The sequence below is a fragment of the Chrysemys picta genome, chromosome 11, assembly GCF_011386835.1.
Source record: "Chrysemys picta bellii isolate R12L10 chromosome 11, ASM1138683v2, whole genome shotgun sequence".
In the NCBI taxonomy this organism is placed as follows: Eukaryota; Metazoa; Chordata; order Testudines; family Emydidae; genus Chrysemys; species Chrysemys picta.
The window spans coordinates 58,829,001-58,851,669 of record NC_088801.1 but is presented as its reverse complement, the minus strand read 5'-3'; the positions used below and the strand labels follow the sequence as shown (position 1 = coordinate 58,851,669).

Genomic DNA, 22,669 nt, shown 5'->3' with positions numbered 1-22,669 from the left:
GTTATTTCCCTTCAGGATCAAAAATGTGAACTTTTGTATTCCTTTACATTCACCACTTCATGGTATCACTGAGGCTAGGTGGGCATGCCCAAGTAATGCCAAAAGATTAATTGAACAAACACACACTAAGTTCTTGTCAAGGCAAAAATGGAAATCATACTTTCTCTCTCCTGAAGATCAGTACTGCTCAACAAAAGCCCCTTGTGGCATGGACAAAAGATGAAGTGCAAAACCAGTTTTCCTATAAAGAAAAGTTCAAACTGACACTGCAGAAAATATCCCATACACATGCTGCTTTTGATTTCGTTTGGTTTGCTGCCAGTTCGTTGTATTGAATACTATGGCCAAGAGAATCCTTTTGCTCGGGTTGTAGAAGGCCTGTCCCTAAGCACTCTGGAGGAATGTTTATTCAAACTTCTGGTCAAGGAAGTGGCTGAAATGGCAGGAAAGATATCCTATCCTTTTTAATATAATGAGCAATTAAACTAGCCTATTGTATAGGACCAGCCATTTTGTGGATACACAGACATTGGGAAATACTTTGCTATAGAAACCTTAGCATTTGGAACAGAACCTGACCTAAAAGCATCTTGCGAGCAGTCTTGTAATAAAGTAGGCACTAAAAATCTCCTATTTGGTAAAAATGCCGAGCGATACAGGAATTCACGGCCCTTCTCCCCAGAGATTTCAGAAGGTTGTTTTTTTTTTTTTTTTTGTCTGTTCTAGGTATTGCACATCTGTAACAAACTTTCTGGTGATGGGAGGATTCATGCTTCTTGCAAAGCCAGCAATGTAAGTAAATCCTTTCTAGTCTTTATTTTCTTAATCAGAAGACTTACTTTGTTGTGTTAACATATATGCATGTTAATGGACATGCAGATGGATATTTTTTTTTTTTTCCCTCCCCTGGCTTCCCTCTCCCATGATTTCTCAGGACTTTCAGGTACCATAATTTCTTTTCCATTAGGTGAAGAGAAATTTCACTATACCTCACCTCAGCTATGATGTATTACTCCTTTTATAAATAGTAGTGAAGGTATTTAGTTAGGTCTGCTTTCTCTTAAAGGTGGAGAAAGAGTAAACAAAATTGACGAACGTTATTTTAAATAGATTTCAGATGGTGGAGTTACTCAGCATACTGAATTCTTTATATCTAGTGTCACTGTCGGTAGTGACAGCTTCTAATACTGACCCCAAAGTCTCATTAGATAGTTAACACTTTTTCAGGTTCTGAAACTTCAGGGAGGAAATATGTTTTAGAAATTTGGTCTGTTCCTTGTAACAAAAGACAAGGGTTCAGATGATGATGATTGTCTTTAGAATGAATTATTCGTTCTGTGAGAGCTTTTGTCAATGGTTAATGTCAGCTGATCTCCTATAGATATTTCCCAATATAAACATTTTAGTGGTCAAACCTTATATATGTAAAAAACAAAAAAAGACAAAGTATAAGTTTCACCAGGAGTCCTAATTTGTTGGCAGACTCTTGGGTGTTTCCTCTTAGTGAGCAAGACCGGTGCGCATGAGGACTCTATTACTTGATACTGCTACAGAGCCTTCCCTGTGAGGATCTTAAAGCACTTTAAAAATGCAAACTATCCAGATTGTTAGTCTTGTGACAGAAGAAAAGCAGCCTTATCTCCAAAGAAGGCTCTTTTTTCCCTTATGCTTGTTGAACAAGAAGGCTCATAAATCTCATGGGCAGAATTGGGCAAGGTATATTCATTTGATATTTGTGAGGCAGCACCTTGCTAATCATGTAGAATTCTTCTTAGGTGTCCTGCTGTGCAAGTCTCCAAGCTGGTTCTTTGTTCTGTTACTTGCCTTTTCAACTTGCTTGAGCTTCACAGAATTCCCTGTTCAAATAGCTTCTCTTTGAATAACTGTCTGTCTGTGTCTGTCATCTCACACACACACACACACACACACACACACACACACACACACACACACACACACACACACACACACACAGCTGTGTTGAATGAAAGGAGAAGTGGGGTTGATTTGTGTGTGAAGAAATCCTGTTCTTTCTCCCAAATGTAGTATTCTTATAACTATTTCCATCCTCCTACCTGAACTACATTAATCCTCCATTTAGGAAATCCAACTGAGGATTGACTAGGTTCCCAGTGTATCTTTGAGGGAGGATATGATTTTTCTAGCTGGGGGAAAGGGCTGTTCAACTTCATTGAACAACAGTGGCGGGGAATAGAATACACAAATGTGTTTAGGGAGTTACATTGGAGCAAAGATAAGGACTTTTTCGTTGCACTTTGTTATGCAAATCCCTTTTCTCAGTGTTAGAGCCGCATTAGTTTGACAGGTGGCATGGAAACTCATTCTTTGTATATATTTTCACCTGGCTAGTTGGAGACCTAATGGAAAAAGGCAAGTATCTGTCTAGTTTCCTCCTTGGAGAGCAACTCTTCCTTCAGCAAATCCGCTCATATGTGCAGTCACTAAATTAACTGACGTCCATTACTTGTACCAAAACAAGTACTGAAGTTAGCATAGAGGTATGTTACTATGTTAGAACAAATCTCTGCTGGTTTGATATAACCCCATAAGGGGAGCTCTGTAATAGTACTGCAAAGCATTACTAAGGTTTTGTTATGTCATTCTTTCATCTTTAGTGACTTTTTAGGTAAAAACCAGGAGTTGTTACAAGATCTAGCTGAAATGAAGGAGGAAAACATACAGTTGGTCGAAGTGCTAAATACCCTGTTTTTCTTGCCAGTCAGACGACTTCATAACTATGCTAGAGTTTTGCTAAAGCTTGCTACGTGTTTTGAAGTGGTAAGCCATCTTGTCATGTATGAAACTTACTTGGTAGGAGATTTTTTGGGGAATTGCTTGTTCTTTGATTACACATTGGTATCCATGAAAGCATGAAATCACTAAACTAATATTTGTAATAAGGCTATACTAAAACAATTTGATTAAAACCCTTATCTCTTTAGGTTTATAAGTAGGCTTGGGAGAATTCAATTTTAATCACTATCAGTACACATTGATTTCAGCTGACATGCTGAAATTGATGGAAAAAATATATTGATTGGTAATAGTTGGCAGGCGTGCGGCCTCCCACCCCACTTATGCCTGCAGGGATTGAGTGTCACTGGCCTTGCCACCATGCAGGGAGCTCTCTGTGTCCCTGCTGTCATGGTCCTGCTCCCTCGCGCCTGTGACAGTGAGGAGGAGGGCGGGGCATGGGGGAGGCCATCCTATTTCTAAAGGGCTGTGCCCCTGGGCAAGACCAATTTAGCAGTGGGGTAGCCTCCTCCATCGTCAGGGGCTCGTCGTCCTCCTTGCGGTCTTGTCTGAGGGTCTCTGCTCTGTCAGGCCAGTACCGCAGCCTTCCCCACACCTGAAGGGATCATCTGTCGCTGGCAGCACAGGGAGCCCTCTGCACCTCTGCTGTCAGAGGGCCTGAGGACAGAGCCACTCAGCAGCAGGGTGGCCTCCCCTGCAGTCAGGGGCTCATAACTACTAACCCATTGTGGTTGGTACACATCCTTTGAAGTGGTGTGTCTCACAGAACCACTTATTTTTGTTTTACCCTTAGACATCTCCAGAATACCAAAAACTACAAGATTCCAGTTCTTGCTATGAGACTCTTGCTGTCCATCTCAATAGGAAAAGGAAGGAAGCAGAATACACACTGAGCTTCTGGAAAACCTTTCCTGGGAAAATGACGGTATGATGACTTCTAAGTTGCTATTATCACTAGCATCCCACTGCATGTTTGTATAGGCCTGGCTCTGAAGTCACTACTTTCCTCTCCCCACATTTCCCTACTTTATGATGTAGTTGTTCTACTTAAGCCTGTCTAATTTTTGGAAGTTTTAACCCAATATCTCAATTTGGCCTTTCTTGTGAACAATAATCATAACACAAACAGTGTCTGAATTTCAGTGCTATCAAGCACATTTCATCTTCTTTTTTTTTTTTTAAATCGTAGGATTCCTTGAGGAGACCAGAACGTCGGTTAATCTGTGAAAGCAGTAATCGGGGGCTGTCCCTACAGCATTCCGGGAGATTCTCAGTGAACTGGTTCATCCTCTTTAATGATGCTCTGGTCCATGCTCAGGTGAGCCAACTCCCATAGCTCTCAGAACTGAAAACTATTTTCACCCCAGCTGATTGAAAGCATGTGACCATTTTTTCCATATAGTGAGTCTGTCATTCTTAATCTAGGTTTTTATATTGTGTCTCACAATGGTGTTGGGACACCTAAAAGTGAGAAGTGTTGCCTGTTTCCAAAGAGAGTTGAAATAACCTGTGTGTCAAACATAAATATTCATACGTCAAGGTCTTCATTATGGCTTCACAGGTGTCATGGTTGCATGGCACTTCTAGGAACAACTAGCTTTCAGGGCACAAGTCTCATGCCTATTCTCAGCTGTGGGGAGACAAAACTGCGGGGGAAGATGCATCATAAGGAATTTGGGGTGGGCAAATAGGTGTATCAGCGATTTATTTTTTGTTTTTCCCCTTCTCCCTGCTACAGTTCTCAACACATCATATTTTCCCCCTTTCCACGCTGTGGGTGGAGGCTCTTTCAGAAGAAGCTGGTAATGTGTGAGTATTCCTCTGTAACTAGGGTTCATTCTTATTTTTATTGCTGAAATAGTCCGATGTTCCTAATAATAATAAAATAATTTGCAACCATTTGGGCTAAATCTTGTAAGCTAGGCACAGTATGGGATGTGTCCTTGGTCCATATATTCTTCTAATCCAGTTCAAATTTTCTTTTTCTTTTGTATTTCACTGTGCTCGGTTAAAATAGGATTCTGCTATATTCTTGTTTTGTACTTGTAAATCACATGAGTGCACGAACAGTTGGGGTGATGAGGAAGAGTGCAAAAAGTAGCCATTTCTGAGACTTCTTGTGTTACTGTTTTCTTTTAAACCAGCAGTTAAAGCTAAGTGACACTCTCACTGTAACACTCATTTTAAAAAAAGGATAAACTATCCCTCCTTTGGTAAGAAGTCTAGGTTATTTTTTCCAGGCTGAAAATTTCACCAGTTAGTGAAAGGTCTTTTCTTGATTGGTTTTATTCTTGTTTCCACTTAGGAATGGTTTGAAGGTTACTACACCAGAGGAACATTTCATTCTTCTTTCATCAACACCACAGGAAAAGGTAGGCAGATGCAGAACTTCTTAATTACCTCTGGTGATGCTAGAGAGACAAGGTGAGTAAGCTAATATCTTTTATTGGAGCAACTTCTGTTGGTGAGCGAGACAAGCTTTCAAGCTATACAGAGTTCTTCAGATCTGGGAAACATACTCAGTGTCACAGCTAAATACAAGATTGAACAGATAGTTTAGTATAAGTAGTTAGCACATATATTCAATGGGACCATTCAAGGTAGAATGGACTGTTAACACCTCTGTAGTAATAAGACAAAAACTGAGGAGTGGGGGGAGGAGCAGTAATGGCTTATAGATTATTGTAATAAGACATAAATCCAGTGTCTTTATTAAAACCATTAACTGTCTAGCAAAGTTATGAATTTAAATCCCTTGTTTTTTTAAAGTGTTGTGCATGTTTCCTTTGAGGATGAGGACTGAGAGGTCAGATATAGGGTGAACGTTTTGTGAAAAGTGTTCAGCCACAGGTGATCTGGTGTTTTTTGTCCTGTATCATTTTCCTGTGTGAGTTCATTCAAGATTGTAGTGATGGTCTGGTTTCACCCACATAGGCATTTGGTGCACTGGGTAAGGACCACATGTTGTGACAGAAATGTGTAGGACCCTAGATCTTGAAAGGTGTGTTGTGGGAGGAGTTGATTGTAGCAGTGGAGGTATGTCTTCAGGTTTTGCATCTGTTCTGGCAGGGGCTGGTACACCTTTGAGTAGGTGTATCTTAGTCTGTGGGTAGCTTGCTTTTGATGAGCTTGGAGAGGTTGGGGGTTGTATGAAGGCCAGAAGTGTGGGGGGCGGGGTTCAGGAAAGATTTCTCAGGGTGAAGTCCCCATTGAGTATGGGTTGTAGTTTGATACTCCGTATGGGTTTCAGTGTGGGGTGGTAGGTGACAACTAGGGGTGTGCAGTTGGAGGGGATTTTATTTCGGTATTGAAGCAGGTTCTGTCAGGGTATTTGGGTGGCCTGTTCCATGATGTGATCTACTCTGGTGGAGCGTCCTTTTGTGAAGGTGGTTTTGAGTGTGTTAAGGTGTGTATCCCGGATTTTCTTCTTGAAGCATCTTCTGTGGTGTCTGAGTGCCTGTAGATAACAGATTTCTTGGGGTGGTTGGTTGGGAGGTTACTGGATCTAGGAAGATACGCGATGTGGACCTGCGGTTGAAAAGGATCCTAAAAGGAGCAGGTAAGAACCCCTTGATAATCCTTCATGTAGGAACGAATGACACGGCTAGGTTCTCGTTAGAGAGAATCAAGGGAGATTATGCCAGGCTGGGGAAGACGCTCAAGGAGATAGAGGCTCAGATTATCTTTAGTGGGATTCTGCCTGTTCCGAGGGAAGGGCAGCAAAGGGCTGATAGGATTGTGAGAATAAATAGTTGGGTAAGGGAGTGGTGCTATAAGGAGGGCTTTGGGATGTATGGCCACTGGGAGGCTTTCGGGGACAGACACCTGTTCTCGCGGGATGGGCTTCACCTGAGTAGGGAAGGAAATAGACTTCTGGGAGGGAGACTGGCTCATCTTATCAAAAGAGCTTTAAACTAGGAAGTTTGGGGAGACGGTTGGGAGATGCACAGTTAATCTCCACGCCAGATTCCAGTATTGAAAAGCTGAGTGAAATAAGAGGAGACATAGCCGGGGAGATGAGATTGGACATAGGAAGGACAGGGGGGACGGACACAAAGAGGCCCGCAACATATAGTGCTACTAATGGGAGACAGGCTAAACGACATACATTAGGGTGTTTATACACCAATGCGAGAAGCCTAGGTAATAAAATGGAGGAATTGGAGCTCTTGGTCCGAGAATTGAAACCGGATATCGTGGGAATAACTGAAACGTGGTGGAATGGCAGTCACGACTGGAACACAGGTATGGAGGGGTATGCGCTGTTTAGGAAAGACTGGGACAAAGGTAAAGGGGGAGGGGTGGCATTGTATGTCAATAGTGAAATAAGCTGTAAAGAAATAATAGTGGATGGAATAGATAACACAGAGTCCGTCTGGGCAATACTCACGCTGGGTAAAAGGACTACTAGAGCCTCTCCGGGGATAGTGCTTGGGGTGTGCTATAGACCGCCGGGATCGACCCAGGATATGGATAAGGAACTGTTTAATGTATTTAGGGAAGTAAATACTAATAGAAATTGTGTAATTATGGGGGACTTTAACTTCCCGGATATAGATTGGGGAACAAACGCTAGTAGCAATAATAGGGCTCAGATGTTCCTAGATGTGCTTGCTGATCAATTCCTTCATCAAGTGGTAGCTGAACCGACGAGGGGGAGGGCCATTTTAGATTTGATTCTGGTAAGTAGTGAGGACCTCGTTGAGGAAGTGGTAGTAGGGGACAACTTGGGCTCCAGTGATCATGAGCTAATTTGGTTTAAACTAAATGGAAGGAGTAACAGAATTAAGTCAAAGACTAGGGTTTATAATTTTAAAAAGGCCAATTTTAACAAATTAAGGGGACTGGTAAGGGAAGTGGATTGGGCAAACGTATTAATGGATCTAAAGGCAGAAGAAGCCTGGGATTACTTTAAATTAAAGATGCATGAGCTGTCAGAGGCCTGTATCCCCAAAAAGGGAAAAAGATTACTAAGCAAGAGATTTAGACCGAGCTGGATGAGCGACCGACTCAAAGGGGCGATTAGGAAAAAACAAAGCGTACAAAGAGTGGAAGAGGGGAGGGATCAGTAAGGAAACTTACCTCAGTGAAGTCAGAGAATGTAGAGATAGAGTGAGAAAGGCCAAAGGCCGTGTAGAGTTGGACCTAGCGAGGGGAATTAAAAGCAATAGTAAAAGATTTTACAGCCATATAAATAGGAAGAAAGCAAAGAAAGAAGAAGTAGGACCGCTGAAGACTATAGCCGGAGAGGAGATTAAAGATAATCTAGGCATGGCGCAATATCTCAATGAATATTTTGCATCGGTGTTTAATGAGGCCAATGAAGGTATTAGGGATACTAGCACCATTACAGAGGGGCATACAGGATGGGAGATTACAGTATCCGAGGTAGAAAAAAAACTTGAACGCCTTAATGGGACTAAGTCGGGAGGACCGGACGATCTTCATCCGAGAATATTGAAGGAATTGGCGCGGGAAATAGCAGGCCCATTAGCGATAATATTTAATGAATCTGTAAACTCGGGGGTGGTCCCGTTAGACTGGAGAATAGCTAATGTGGTTCCTATTTTCAAGAAAGGGAAAAAAAGTGATCCGGGTAACTACAGGCCTGTTAGTTTAACATCTGTAGTGTGCAAGGTGCTGGAGAAAATTCTGAAAGAGAAACTAGTTGAGGACCTTGAGGTTAATGGCAATTGCGATAAATTACAACATGGTTTTACGAAGGGCAGATCGTGCCAAACGAATCTGATCTCCTTCTTTGAGAAAGTAACGGACTTATTAGATAAGGGAAATGCGGTGGACCTAATATACCTGGATTTCAGTAAAGCGTTTGATACTGTACCCCATGAGGAATTATTGGTTAAACTGGAAAACATGGGGATCGATATGAAAATCCAGAGGTGGATAAGGAATTGGTTAATGGGGAGAATGCAGCGGGTCGTATTAAAGGGTGAACTGTCAGGTTGGAGGGAGGTTACTAGTGGAGTGCCTCAAGGTTCGGTTCTGGGACCCATTTTATTTAATCTATTTATAACTGACCTCGGAACCGATTGCAGGAGTGGGCTGATAAAGTTTGCGGATGATACGAAGGTGGGAGGCATTGCAAATTCGGAGGATAGGGATATTCTGCAGGGAGACTTGAATGAGCTTGTGAATTGGAGTATCAGAAATAGGATGAAATTTAATAGTGAAAAGTGATGCACTTGGGGATAACTAACAAGAATTTTAGTTACAAGCTGGGGACGCATTGGTTAGAAGTAACAGAAGAGGAGAAGGACCTAGGGGTCCTTGTAGACCGCAGGATGACTGAGTCGACAATGTGACGTGGCGGTAAAAAAAGCCAATGCGGTCTTGGGATGCATTAGGCGAGGGATATCTAGTAGGGATAAGGAGGTCCTGCTTCCGTTGTATAAGGCGCTGGTGAGACCTCATTTGGAGTACTGTGTGCAATTCTGGTCTCCCATGTTTAAAAAAGATGAACTCAAACTGGAACGGGTGCAGAGAAGGGCGACTAGGATGATCAGAGGAATGGAAAACCTGTCGTATGAAAGGAGACTAGAGGAGCTTGGGTTGTTTAGTCTGACAAAGCGAAGGCTGAGGGGGGATATGATTGCTATCTTTAAATATATCAGAGGGATAAATACAAGGGAGGGAGAAGAACTATTCCAGCTTAGTACTAATGTGGACACGAGAACGAATGGATATAAACTGGCCGTGGGGAAGTTCAGGCTTGAAATTAGACGAAGGTTTCTGACTGTCAGAGGGGTGAAATATTGGAACGGCCTTCCGAGGGAAACGGTGGGGGCGACGGACCTGTCTGGTTTTAAGATTAAGTTAGATAAGTTTATGGAGGGAATGGTTTAATGGTAAAACATAGTAGCCAAGGAAAACCAAGCAATGGTACGTAAATAGTATAATGGCCAACAGGGGTCGGACTAGAGACTCTTGCCTACATGCTCGGGGTCTTACTAATCGTCATATTAGGGGTTGGGAAGGAATTTTCCTCCAGGGTAAATTGGCTGAGCCTCTGGAGGTTTTTTGCCTTCCTCCGCAGCATGGGGCAGGGATCGCTAGCAGGAGGGTCTCTGCCGATTGAAGTCACTAAAACACAGGATTGGGGACTTCAACGGCAGAGTCCAGGGAAGGGTTTTGTGGCCTGCAGCATGCAGGGGGTCAGACCAGATGATCATAATGGTCCCTTCTGACCTTAAAGTCTATGAGTCTGAGGTGGGGTGATCAGTGGGATTCTTGTATATAGTTGTCTGTAGGGTTCCATTGTTCGAAGCTGATTGTGGTGTCCAGGAAATTGATGCTAGTGTGCAAGTGTCCCAGAGAGAGTGTAATGAAGAAGTGGTGGTTGTTGAAGTTGTGGTGGAAATCTGAGGGAGTGTAAGTCCTCTGTTCAGATGATAAAAATAGCATCAATGTATCTCAGGTATTTCATTGATTTTTTTTTTTTTTTTTTTTTTTTTTTTTTGGGGTGCATTTGTCCAGAAATTTTTCTTCAAGGTGGCCCATGAAGAGGTTGGCATATTGGGGAGCTATACTAATACCCATGGCTGTTCCCATGGTTTGTATAAAGTGTTGTTCTGGGCAAGGATGAAATGGTTGAGTTTGATGTTTGGGTGGATCTCTGAGGGTTGTCCATGGTCTTCAGAACGCCCTAATATTTGAGGCAGGCAGCTATGCTATCACTGTGAGGGATGTAGGTGTAAAGGGAATGACATCCATGGTGGCAAGGATGGTGTTCTGAGGGAGGTTGTTAATGTTGTGGAGTCTGTGGAGGAAGTCAGTTGTGTCCTGAAGGAAGCAGGCCCTTTGTGTGGTGAATGGTTTGAGGATGGTTTCTGTAAGTCCTGATATTCCTTCAGTGAGAATGCTGTGGCCAGATACGATGGGTCTGCTTGGCTTCCCTTGTTTATGTATCTTGGGAAGCAGGTAGAAGGTCCCTGGAGTGTATTTGTTGGGGATGAGGTTTATAGAGTTTCTCTTGGAGTTGGTTGGGGAAGGATTTGATTTATATCCTTAAATCCCTGGGAAAATTGTGGTGTGGGATCATCTTTGAGTTCTTTATAGTAGGTGGTGTCAGAGTGTTGTCGGCTGGCCTCGTTCGTAGTAGTCATCACTGCTGAGGACTATGATGGTGCCCCCTCTGTCTGCTGGTTTGAGCACTACGTGGTGGTTAGATTTCAGGGATTGCATAGCTGTCCTCTTGGCGGTGGAAAGATTGTGCTAGATGTGATGTATGTTAAGGATTTTGCACTCTCTCTCTCTCTCTCTTCCGCCCCCCCCTCCCAAAGCAATCTATGTAATGATCAAGAGTGTGGTTTTGTCCGCTCTATGGTGTCCAATCAGATAATTCTTTTTTCTTATGATTGTCAGTGGGGACATAGTAATTGTGAGTGGTGTGAGCAGAATCACCGGCGTAATTCTTCTGGTACTCCACATGTTAGTATGGTATCTGGTTCTGTGGAGGGGTAGAAGTTCAGTCCCTTGGAGAATAAAGATAATTCAGCTCCAGTTCGGGGTAGTCTTGATTAAATTTGATGATGATCAGGTGTCAGGTAGTGTCCAAGTGGTGGGTACTGGTGCTATGTTTTTTTTTCCTGGAGGTGGCAGTCTGTTGTAGTTTCACTTTTTGTTTTTTTCTGTTGGATGGCTGTCATGAGATATAGATATAGATTGAGATACTTATAGTTGTTTAGGATTTCTTGTGTGATTTGCAGGTAACTTTCCTGATTCTCCCTCTTCCTCCTCCTCCCCTCCCCTCCCCCCTTCCTCTTCCACGGTTTGGGAGTGTGTGGTGATACTAAGCATCCTGTTATAATGGGGAGATGGGGGGGGGGGGGGGAAGAGAGGTGTCTTGTCTCCCGTCTCACATTACTTGTATCACATGTGAACATCTATTCATCCAAGGAACTAAAAAGTCTCATTTTTATCTACATTTGTCCTGCAATAATACCTGTGTAAAGAGAGATGGATTACTAATAAACTCTTCTATAAACTGTCTATTTCAGACAAAGTGGCTGAGGGCTATAAGCCAAGCTGTGGATCAGGCCCTAAGGGGAACATCTGACTTACCACCTTATGGAAGTGGAGGGAATATTCAGCGACAGGAGCCTCCTATTTCACGTAGTGCGAAATACACCTTTTACAAGGACCCTCGGCTTAAAGATGCCACCTATGATGGGCGATGGCTTTCTGGGAAACCCCATGGCAGGTAAAAGCATTCAAACTGAACACTTGAATGGGATAGGAAGAGGTAGTTTGGTTGCTGTGCAAAATAGTCGTTACTTTGCATGCATAAAACATGAAATACTAGTGAAACTGGCCTAACTGTAGTGGGTGTATATGTGTTCCAGAGGGATTCTAAGATGGGCTGATGGAAGGATGTATTCTGGGATGTTCCGAAATGGCCTGGAAGATGGGTAAGAGCAGAGTTCACTACCCTCTGAGCTAGCGAACAGAAAGTGTTTATGATGGATAGTGCTGTGTCTCTTCAGATCAAGGGTGTGTGTGTGTGTGTGTGTGTGTGTGTGTGTGTGTGTGTGTGTGTGTGTGTGTAAAAAGCTTGCAGTCTATAAGTAAACAATACAGAGACCAAATGAAGTTTGGAAGTGGAAGAGGGGATGCTGAGAGATGGACAAGTGAGTCTGTGCTAACTTCCCTTAAGAAGGAATCTTACAATCTGCAAACATCAGTCAACTTTCTTATCTTTGCTTACCAGCTAGGCCTTCTGTTGTATCTGAAGATTTTTTTTTAAATGATTCAGCTTCATTATTTTTATTTGCTCTTTCAAAAGGCATATAATGCCTTTATATAAGTTAGGGGTGCACCATCATCTTGAATAGTGTATTAAGTTCTGGTCACTTCATCTCAAAAAGCGTAGAAATAGAAAAGGCCTGGAGAAAGGCAACAGCAATATAAAGGCAAAGGATTCCATAAAGAGAAACCTGGAGGTTAGGACTACTTTTAAGAGAGTTGATAGTGATATGTAAAATGAATAGTATAGAGAAGGAAAAAATAGATAAATAGGCATTCCCATCTCCTAATACAAGATAAAGGAGCTATCCAATAAAACTGAAAAGCAGCATTTAAAACTGATAAAAGGGAATAACTTTGTGCACAACTTATAGTTTAACCCATGGAATTTGCTTCTACGCTATATCATTGAAACCAAGAGCTTAATAGTTTTCTAACAAGGAATAGACATTTTATATGGATAATGAGAACTGTGGTTATATTAGGTACTTATAAGGAATTTATGGTTACATAAGGGATTTCAACCTAGAAATTGCAACAGGACTTCGTAATGTATGTAATTGAACCTGTAGGGGCTGGAGGATTGGCATGTTTACAGCCTGCAGACAACTTCCTAAACTCTCTAGCTCAGCTGCCAGGACGTAACAGATCTAAGAGCCCCAACTGGCCATTTGATCATTCACAGCCATCAGTGTATCTCAGGAATACCCATTTAAAAAAAAAAAAAAAGTTCTCCAGGTCAAAAACATTAAGCTGTAGTTAAGATTAGAAATACTAATTTTGTAATTAAACACCACTACACACATTTTGGAGTATGCGGCTCATGTGGTCAGTGTTGAATACTTTGCTGTCCATTACTTGCCGTCTGAACCATCTACCCAATCACAAGGCATTCTGGAAAGACAGCAGCACCAATATCTTGAGCCTCTGGCACTTTATAATCACATTAAAGACCTGTGCCAATGCACCTTCCTCATCTAGCTAGACACTTTACAAACCTTTTATTCCTTCAGATATTCTCAGTGATTATAAATGTTTTAAGTCCATAGCCAAAATAACAGTGTTTGTGACTGACCCATAAAGGTATAAGGAGATTTAAGAACTTAGCTTGCAATAATACTGAAGGTAGATCTATCTGTTTTACCTGAGCAGTGCACAGGGGATGGAGACAGACTTAGGGCTTGTCTTCACTACCGGGGTAAGTTGACCTAAGTTACACTACTCCAGCAATGTAAATAACGTAGCTGGAGTCGCCGTAACTTAGGTTGGCTTACCCCAATGTCTTCACTGCGCTGCATCGACGGGAGACACACTCTGGTCAACTTCTTTTACTCTTCCCAGAGAGGTGGAGTACCAGGGTTGACCGGAGAGCACTCTGCCATCAATTTAGCAGGTCTTCACTAGACCCTCTAAATTGACCCCTGCTGCATCAATTGCAGCAGCTTCGCTCTCCCCGATCTCCCTGTAGTGAAGACCAGCCCTTAGGAACTGAAATAAGAGAGATTCTTGGAAAGAGTAGGTTGAGACCTTGCGGTTGCGCTGCAGGGTTCTACTGTGGAGCACAAAAAGCCAAAGCACTGATGGAGGAAGGGAAGGCTTACTACAGGCCAGAACTAAATGTGTGGAAAACAGAGTAAAAAAACGTAGTGATTTAGAACTTCTTCTTTCTTTTTTTCTTCCCTTCAGTACAAAAATCTATTTCTAACTGCTGGAGCTGGAAACCGAGCCACCCAGTGCAGTCTAATGTTGAAATACGTTGTTTTTGGTTCTATACCTGCTTTTGTAAATAACTGAGTTTGGATTTGTCTGTACATTCGTATCATGGCTGCTCATGTTTGATCTTCATGCATTGGCAGGTATGGTGAATACAAAATACCAAACAAAGCATTGACCAAGGATGACCACTATGTGGGATACTGGAAGGAGGGCAAAATGTGTGGACAAGGAGTCTACAGGTAATGCCTTCTTTCATTAAAATAATCTGTGCTCCTTGCAAAAGTAAGTGTGTGTGTGTGTGTGTGTGTGTGTGTGTGTGTGTGTGGTCCAAGAAGGAACAATAACTATTTGAACTTCAGCTAACATATCAAGTGCAGCTTTCAGTAGCAGTTTATTCCCTTTGGTTGGTGCACTGGAACTCTGTTTTCTTTCCAGGGGGCGGGCTAATGTTTCAGGTCTCCACACTAGCATTTCTATTGCTATTTTCATATTCCCAAACGCCGAGCTGCAGTTACTATGGCTTAAAACTGCCAAGAAATCTGGAAATTCTTATTGTACATGTCCAGACACACTTTTAGCTGTTACTGTCTGTTTTAATGTTGCTTCCTCCTTTCAACCTGCAAGTTTTCTCTTGAAAGTCATCATGACAGATGTCTCATGGTATTTCATATCTCACTTGAAAAAGGATTTTAACTTTGTTATTATTCACCTCCTAAACGTACTTGTTAATCTGATTCCAGAATTGGGCTTGGGTTTAGTACAGTCTCTGAAGGAAAAGGGAAAAATTCAGTATCTATTCCTGAAAACCTTGGGATGAAAGAATACAGATCATAAGAACCTTACCCATTCTTTTTGTCATTACAGTTATGCCACTGGTGAGGTGTATGAAGGATGTTTTCAGGATAACATGCGTCATGGGCATGGTCTCCTGCGCAGTGGCAAACTGACATCTTCCTCTCCCAGTATGTTCATTGGCCAGTGGGTGATGGATAAGAAGACTGGATATGGCGTCTTCGATGATATCACAAGGTAATGTGTTGATGGCAGGAATCCTAAACTTTTAATCTGACCCAAAATTGCATAAACTTGGGAGGGGCGGGGGGGAGGAAAGGGTTGAGTAGATATCTCTGTGTTTTCAGTTTCTGCAATTAGTCTTTAGTCTATTTTAGGCTTTTGGGGCTGATGGGGGAGAATTAGCAACTCAAAGTATGGGTTCCATTCCACTGCTTCTGTTTGAAGCCAATATTTTTGCATGCTCTCCATCATACTTCTGCTTGAAGTGTGGCACTGACTCTGATAGCTTCTTCAGTACCATCCATACCTCTGCATGCTTTGCAAATGGCATATGTAGTAGTCTCTCATCCCACCAACCAGAAGCCCGAGTTGCCCATTGATTAAAGATTTAGGAACTAGGTCATCTTGGATTCTAATCCAGGTAAAGCCACTGATTCACTCCGGCAGCTGGGGGCAAGTTACTTCATCTCCTCATGAATGAGCAAAATGAAAAGATGGGGTAAGTAGCAGGAGTGTACTAAAAACTTGATACTATCTGAACAGAGGTAAGTTAATAGAAGCCACCTGTACAAAACACCTGAAGTCCTCTCTGCCAAGGTCTCCTTTCTCCAAGCTAAGAGCTTTTCATGGAAGCTAAGGTGGCTGGTCCTAGTTCACAGAGCTGGAAGCCCATCTATGAGGTAGAAGAGTGAAAAGCCATGACCAAGGTCTGGGTTTTTGATGAGAGGGAGAACTGTTCTGACCTCTGTAGTTTGTTCCTAACATCAGTTTCACATTTGGTCCTGATCATAAGGTACTTTCCTCACAGTATTCTTCAGACTTCCATAATATTTAACCACATATCGGGCCTGCCATTCTTGCTATTGAAATACTTTTCACTTGCAAGTTCAGTTTTGGCTTTATGAAATGCTAGGAATTTTGGAGGAGACTTCAGAAAGTAGCTTTTGCTGTCACCTCTGTGGATAATTAAAAATCAAAGGCAATGTGGAATTTATATTTCTTTAACTTTATTAACATTGGTTTTTGGGTAGGAGGATTTCTTTCAGTATGTTTACTCAAGGCACCGCGAATAAGGAATGGATAGACTGCTTTCATCTGTTAGTGTCTCACTGGGCAGTGATAGTGACTTTGAGCAAAGCCTGGAATTTACCTCTCCCCTTCTCCATCCCAGAAGCTTAGCCTGCTGCATCTGCTTTCTAACAAGTCCCAATCAGACATGAGTGGCTGAAACCATGACTCAAATCAGCATCTCCCACTAGGCCATGATACCAGGTGGCAAGCACCTTTTTTGTCATTTGTAAGTTGGTTTCACTTACTAATTGAAGACCGTGAAATGCATAAAACCATATGTCTTTTCAGGACCGTTAAAAAATGGAGAGTGTTAGATCTACTTCCAAGCATACAATTAAATTCATACAGTCTAAGCTGATCCCTTTGACTTGGAAAGGAAAGGCCCCTTTGAGTGTGTCTTTCAGTGGCCTTGAAAGCTTCATATGTTTATGTGTAAGAAATAACTCAGACCCTCTAATCTATTTATGAGTGCAGTCTTGTTTAGTTGTTATCCGAAATATCTTGCTTTTAAAATGGCTCTTATTTCCTCGATCTTTGATACTGCAGAACCTCAAAATGAATGTCTGGTTGATTGGTTTATTTCAGCCCTTTGCTTTAAATATCATTAGTCCATGAACCAAATGACTATTCTGACCATGTGTTCTCCTCCCCCCCCCCCGCCCTCTTGAATTTAACTGCAAGCTGTGGAACTAGTTGTCTTCCTCCCTTATTGGTCCTACCCCAGTATATAATGTGGGCCTGCTCAAGTGAGGGCAGGATACTTTGTCATGAAATCAAAAACTCCGTCAAGATGTCTGGGTAAAAAAGATGTAAGGAAATCTTGTTTTATCTAACCTTCACCCACTCTGCACATGCCTCACATCAGTAAGGATCTTTTATATGTAGCTCAGTTTATGCTGATCCAGATCAGCCAGCAGGCTTTTCCCTTGTTACTTCTGTAGCAGTTGTTCAGATCTACTTGCTTAGATGTTGGCTTATTGTGTTCTGCTTTATTAAAACGGTCAGTTTTCTGAAAATAAAAAAATAAGAACAGCCATAGTGGGTCAGACCAGTGGTCCATCTACCCCAATATCCTGTCTTCTGACACTGGCCAATGCCAGGTGCTTTAGAGGGAAGGAACAGATCCATCCCCTGTCATCCAGTCCCAGCTTCTGGCAATCGGAGGCTAGGGACTCCAGAGCACAGGGTTGTATCCCTGGCCATCTTGGCTAATAACCATTGATGGGCTTATCCTCCATGAATTTAACTAGTTCTTTTTTGAACCTCATTATAGTTCGGGCCTTCAGCATCCCTTGGCAATGAGTTTCACAAAGTTGGCACAAAGTTCCACAGGTTGACTGCATTGTGTGAAGAAGTACTTCCTTGTGTTTGTTTTAAACCTGCTGCCTATTAATTTCATTGGGTTGACCCCTGGTTCTTGTGTTCTGTGAAGGAGTAAATAATGCTTCCTTATTCTTTCTCTGCACCAGTCACAATTTTTATAGACCTCTATCACATCCCCTCTTAATTGTTTCTTTTCCAAGCAGAAAATTCCCAGCCTTTTTAATCTCTCCTTCCATACCCCGAATAATTTTTGTTGCCCTTTTCTGTACCTTTTCCATTTCTAATGTATCTTTTTTGAGATGGGGAGACCAGAACTGCATTCAGTATTCAAAGTGTGGGTATACCATGGATTTAAATAGTGGCATTATGATATTTTCTGTCTTCTGCGCTATCCCTTTTCTAATGGTTCTTAATATTGTTCGCTTTTTCGGCTGCTGCTGCACATTGCGCAGATGTTTTTCAGAGAATTATCCACAATGACTCCAAGATCTTTCTTGATTGGTAACAACTAATTTAGACCCCATCATTTTGTATTTGTAGTTGGGATTGTGAATTACTTTACATTTATCAACATTCAATTTCATCTGCCATTTTGTTGTCCGGTCACCCAGTTTTGTGAGTCTTTGTAGTTCTTTGCAGTCTGCTTTGGACTTAACTATCTGGAATAATTTTCTATCATCTGAAAATTTTGCCCCCTCACTGTTTACTCCTTTTTTCCAGATCATTTATGAATATGTTGAACAGCGCTGGCCCAGTACAGATCCCTGGGGAACACTGTTATTCACCTCTCTCCATTCTGAAAACTGACCATTTTCCTGCCCTTTTGTTTCCTGTATTTTAACCAGTTACTGATCCCGATTTGATTACTTCACTTCCCTCTTATCCCATGACTGATTACTTTGCTTAAGAGACGTTGGTGAGGGACTTTGTCAAAGGCTTTCTGAAAGTCAGAGTACACTATATCCCCTGGATCCCCATTTTCCACATGTTTGACCCCCTTGAAAGAATTCCAATAAATTGGTGAGGCATGGTTTCCCTTTACAAAATCCATGTTGACTCTTCCCCAACATATTAAGCCTGGTACTGAAGTTAGGCTTACCAGCCTGTAATTGCCAGGATCCCAATTAGCTATCTTCCAGTCATTTGGTACAGAAGCTGATTTAAATGATAGATTACATACCGTAGTTAGTAGGTCTGCAATTTCATATTTGAGTTCCTTCAGAACTTTTGGGTGAATACCATCTGGCCCTGGTGACTTATTACTGTTCTTTTAATCAAAACCTCCTCTACTGACACCTCAATCTGGGACAGTTCCTCAGATTTGTCACCTAAAAAGAATGGCTCAGATGTGGGCATCTCCCCCACATCCTCTGCAGTGTAAACCTATGCAAAGAATTAATTTAGCTTCTCCGCAATGGCCTTATCTTCCTTGAGTGCTCCTTTAGCACCTTGATCATTCAGTGACCCCACTGATTGTTTGGCTGTTTCCTGCTTCTGATGTACATAATTTTTTTGCTGTTAGTTTTTGGACTTTGGCTAGTTGCTCTTCAATTTCTTTCTTGGGCTGCCTAATTATACTTTTATACTTGACTTCCCGGTGTTCATGCTCCATTTTATTTTCTTCAGTAGGACTTAACTTCCAGTTTTTAAAGGATAACTTTTTTGCCTCTGCTTCTTTCATTTTGTTTACCCACAATGGCACTTCTTTGATCCTCTTACTATGTTATTTAATTTTGGGGTACACATTTAATTTGAGCCTCTATTATGGTGTTTTTAAAAAATTTCTATGCAGGTTGCAGGCATTTCACTTTTGTGACTGAACCTTTTAGTTTTTGTTTAACTAGCTTCCTGATTTTTGTGTATTGCCCTTTCTGAAGTTAAATGCTACTGTGGTGGGCTTTTTTTGGTGGGTTTTTCTCCACCAAAAAATGTGAGGATGTTAAACTTAATTATATTATGGTTGATATTATCAACCGGTTCAGCTATATTCACCTCTTGATCAGATCCTGTGCCCCACTTCGGACTAAATCAAGAATTGCCTCTCCTCCTCTTGTGGGTTTCGGGACTAGCTACTCCAAGAAGCAGTCATTCATAGTGTCAAGAACCTTCATCTCTGCATCCCGTCCTAAGGTGACATGTACCCAGTCAAAATGGGGATAATTGAAATCCTCCATTATTATTCTTTATACGCTCTCTAATCTCCCAGAACATCTGAAATATTAAATTTCATAGTAACAATCTTGCCACATCCAGTCATTTCAGAGTATTTTTTGTTAAGGTTTATGTATATTTCTGCTGGTGAGAATCCTCTTTCCATTGAACTAATGAAACCAGATTAAAAAACACCATAGAGAGTTCAAATGTATGGCATATGACTTCCTGAACTTAACATCACCTCTTCAATGCCATAGTGGAGCCCAATTGAGAGCAGATATAATGAACACTCTTTCCTTTAAAAATTAAGCTATTTTATCTAGCTATGCTTTCCTGTTTCTGCAGAGGAGAAAAATATATGGGAACATGGCAAGATGACCTCTGCCAGGGAAATGGTGTTGTGGTTACTCAGTTTGGACTGTACTATGAAGGAGCTTTTAGCAACAACAAAATGATGGTGAGTTGGACCTTAAACTGCATATTGTTCCCCCCACCTGTTTATCCTGTGCAGCACTCTACATATCACTGTCAAAATCTAACACTTCAGTTCTGTCCTGTAATTTTAAGATAGTCTTTGTAATGACTGGTCTATATTTTACTGCAATCTCCTACAGTAGCTGTCATTTTAAAAAGTCAACAGTGGATATAATTTGAGATATCATAGTGTATCTCTATACCTAGAATGCGGTCTTTTAAATCGTGACTACTGTATATGTCATCTGTCCATAATTGCTCTGTGTGAATAACTATTTTTTTTCTTTATATAGGGGACTGGGATTTTGCTTTCTGAAGATGATACAGTTTATGAAGGAGAGTTTTCGGATGACTGGACCCTTAGTGGAAAGGTTGTAATTTATACTTTTTGGATACCTTTTTGTACATTTTGTTCTCTCTCTTCTTTGAATCATTTCTCAATGGGATTCAGTTTAATTCTCTTATCAACTCCTTCTCTTCCCCCCCACAAGGGAACCCTGACCTTGCCAAATGGAGATTACATTGAAGGTCTCTTCAGTGGAGAATGGGGATCTGGGATAAAAATCGCTGGAACCTACTTCAAACCCAGCTTGTATGACAGTGAGAAGGACAGACCTAAAGCATTGTGAGTTATGGGTGGGGAATCACTTCTGGTCTGATAGAGTAGAGTAATGCATTTGAGTGTAACTGAAATTAATTACCAATCTCATTCAAAGCTAGCTAGTTCAGCAAAAACATTTAATATAGAACAATGTCTTTTGACTCTTTCTGTAGCTTTTCTAGGGTCATTCATAGCAACTCTCCGGTTGGAGTTGGAGAAGGGTCAGGGCATGGCATTACTGAATTGCATTGCTAAGCAGGAATTGGAGGTCCTTGAAGACAAGGTTCAGGATGGTGGACTTGGGGAGGCTTACTTTTCTATCATGTTTGCTTTTTTCCTTTCTTCTCCCCAGAACACTAGCTGGGGGTAAAGGTAATGACCGCTTCAGAACACAAGTTATATGATTGAGTTCAGAGACTGCAGGGGAAAAGAATGGGATAGTTTATATTTGCAGGATTGTTGGCCACAGACCTTTTGACCTATCATTAGTTCTGTGGAGGAATATGTTTTTGTTGTTTTTGTTTTGTTTTGTTTTTTTAAAACATCTTAGTAGAACTAGGGCTGTGCATAGAAAGCAATTAACAGCAGTTGGAAATGTACTGGGGGAACATCCTGGATCACAAGCAATGGTGTTTTCACACCTTGGCAAAGCTAATTCTAGAAAGCATCAATAAAACTCTCATTTGGAGGAAGAGGTGCCACGTTGGGTTAGTCTGCTGACTTGTTATCTTTAAGACCTGTGTTTGAGTCTCCTTTTAAGTCATAATGAAGATGCATTTGATTTCGTCCTTGTTCTCATTTGTCCAAAGGTTCATTGGCAGAGCTGTGGATGAAATTTCACAGTATTTACTAGCACTATGCCTGGTTATACTAGTATTCTGGATTCTTCAGTTTCAGGGTCACTAAAGTTCACTCTGAAATTTCAGAAATGTATGTTAGAATGAGAACTATAACCCACATGTTTTTACTTGGCTGACTTGTCACTATGCTTCCTGAAGCATTCACTGGTACTTTCTTTTGACAGCACTGACACCTACAACCTGATGCAAAGTTAAGCAGGCATCCCTGCTGAACTGAACACTTGCAATCTTAGCTAGCTGTCTGCTTTTCACCCCAGTAGGGAGTCTATGAATAAATGTATGTACACACTTGTGAAGACTGGCTGTGAAACAGCAAGAGTTCTTTTTTTTTTTTTTTTTCCGCCTCAGATTGCCTTGGTGTTCATAATCTATCGGTATCGTTGTAAAAAGGGCTAGTGCCCACCTTTTATGGTGGTATGAAACTAGACAAAGTTTTAATCAAAGTACTGGCAGTTCTCATTGTGCTTAATTCTCAAGTGCAGTGAAACAAATTAATACTAATAAAAAACTATCCGTATCGCTTACATGTTAATGGCTATACCTAAATCTGTATAAAACTGTCGATCACTGGCAACTTTTGTTCATTCTGGGGGTCTCCAAGCTTTTTTCTGGGAGTATCAATAATGGTGAAAGTAGACCCAGCCAAATGCAGCACATTCCTTTGTCTCAAAACCATTTATTACATCAAAGCAGTGCATATTTGAGGAAACATGTATTCCATATTAGAGCAGATTTTGTGTATCATACATAGAAAGACACTATTAAAAAGAGTAGAGACTGACATTTCTAATTTTGGAAGGGGTATCTCTTTCTGTTATTAGGTACACACATTGCTGTACATTTCAAGGCTGCTCTTTGACAGTGAGAAACATAAGGGCCACGCTGATCCTTAAATGAACTCTTTTTTCAGAAACTTTTG

General features: G+C 41.4%; 1 protein-coding gene across 13 annotated transcripts in view; it reads left to right on the top strand.

Moving 5' to 3' along the window:
• ALS2 (alsin Rho guanine nucleotide exchange factor ALS2) overlaps positions 1-22,669 on the top strand; it is a 198,105-nt gene that overhangs the window by 157,144 nt on the left and 18,292 nt on the right. For 7 of the 13 annotated variants that reach the window (XR_010591360.1, XM_065560895.1, XM_042851740.2 and 4 more), the window contains exons 12-24: positions 727-792; positions 2,637-2,799; positions 3,569-3,700; positions 3,965-4,093; positions 4,514-4,584; positions 5,081-5,147; positions 11,793-11,995; positions 12,138-12,203; positions 14,394-14,492; positions 15,118-15,282; positions 20,161-20,272; positions 20,583-20,660; positions 20,781-20,914. Coding sequence is in view for 8 of the 13 variants with exons in the window: in XM_065560895.1 (XP_065416967.1) it covers positions 727-792; positions 2,637-2,799; positions 3,569-3,700; positions 3,965-4,093; positions 4,514-4,584; positions 5,081-5,147; positions 11,793-11,995; positions 12,138-12,203; positions 14,394-14,492; positions 15,118-15,282; positions 20,161-20,272; positions 20,583-20,660; positions 20,781-20,914 (1,485 nt within the window). In the remaining 5 variants the exon portion in view is untranslated. The remainder of the gene's footprint in view (positions 1-726; positions 793-2,636; positions 2,800-3,568; positions 3,701-3,964; positions 4,094-4,513; positions 4,585-5,080; positions 5,148-11,792; positions 11,996-12,137; positions 12,204-14,393; positions 14,493-15,117; positions 15,283-20,160; positions 20,273-20,582; positions 20,661-20,780; positions 20,915-22,669) is intronic. The other 6 variants (XR_010591362.1, XR_010591361.1, XM_042851741.2 and 3 more) reach the window with 3 other exon arrangements.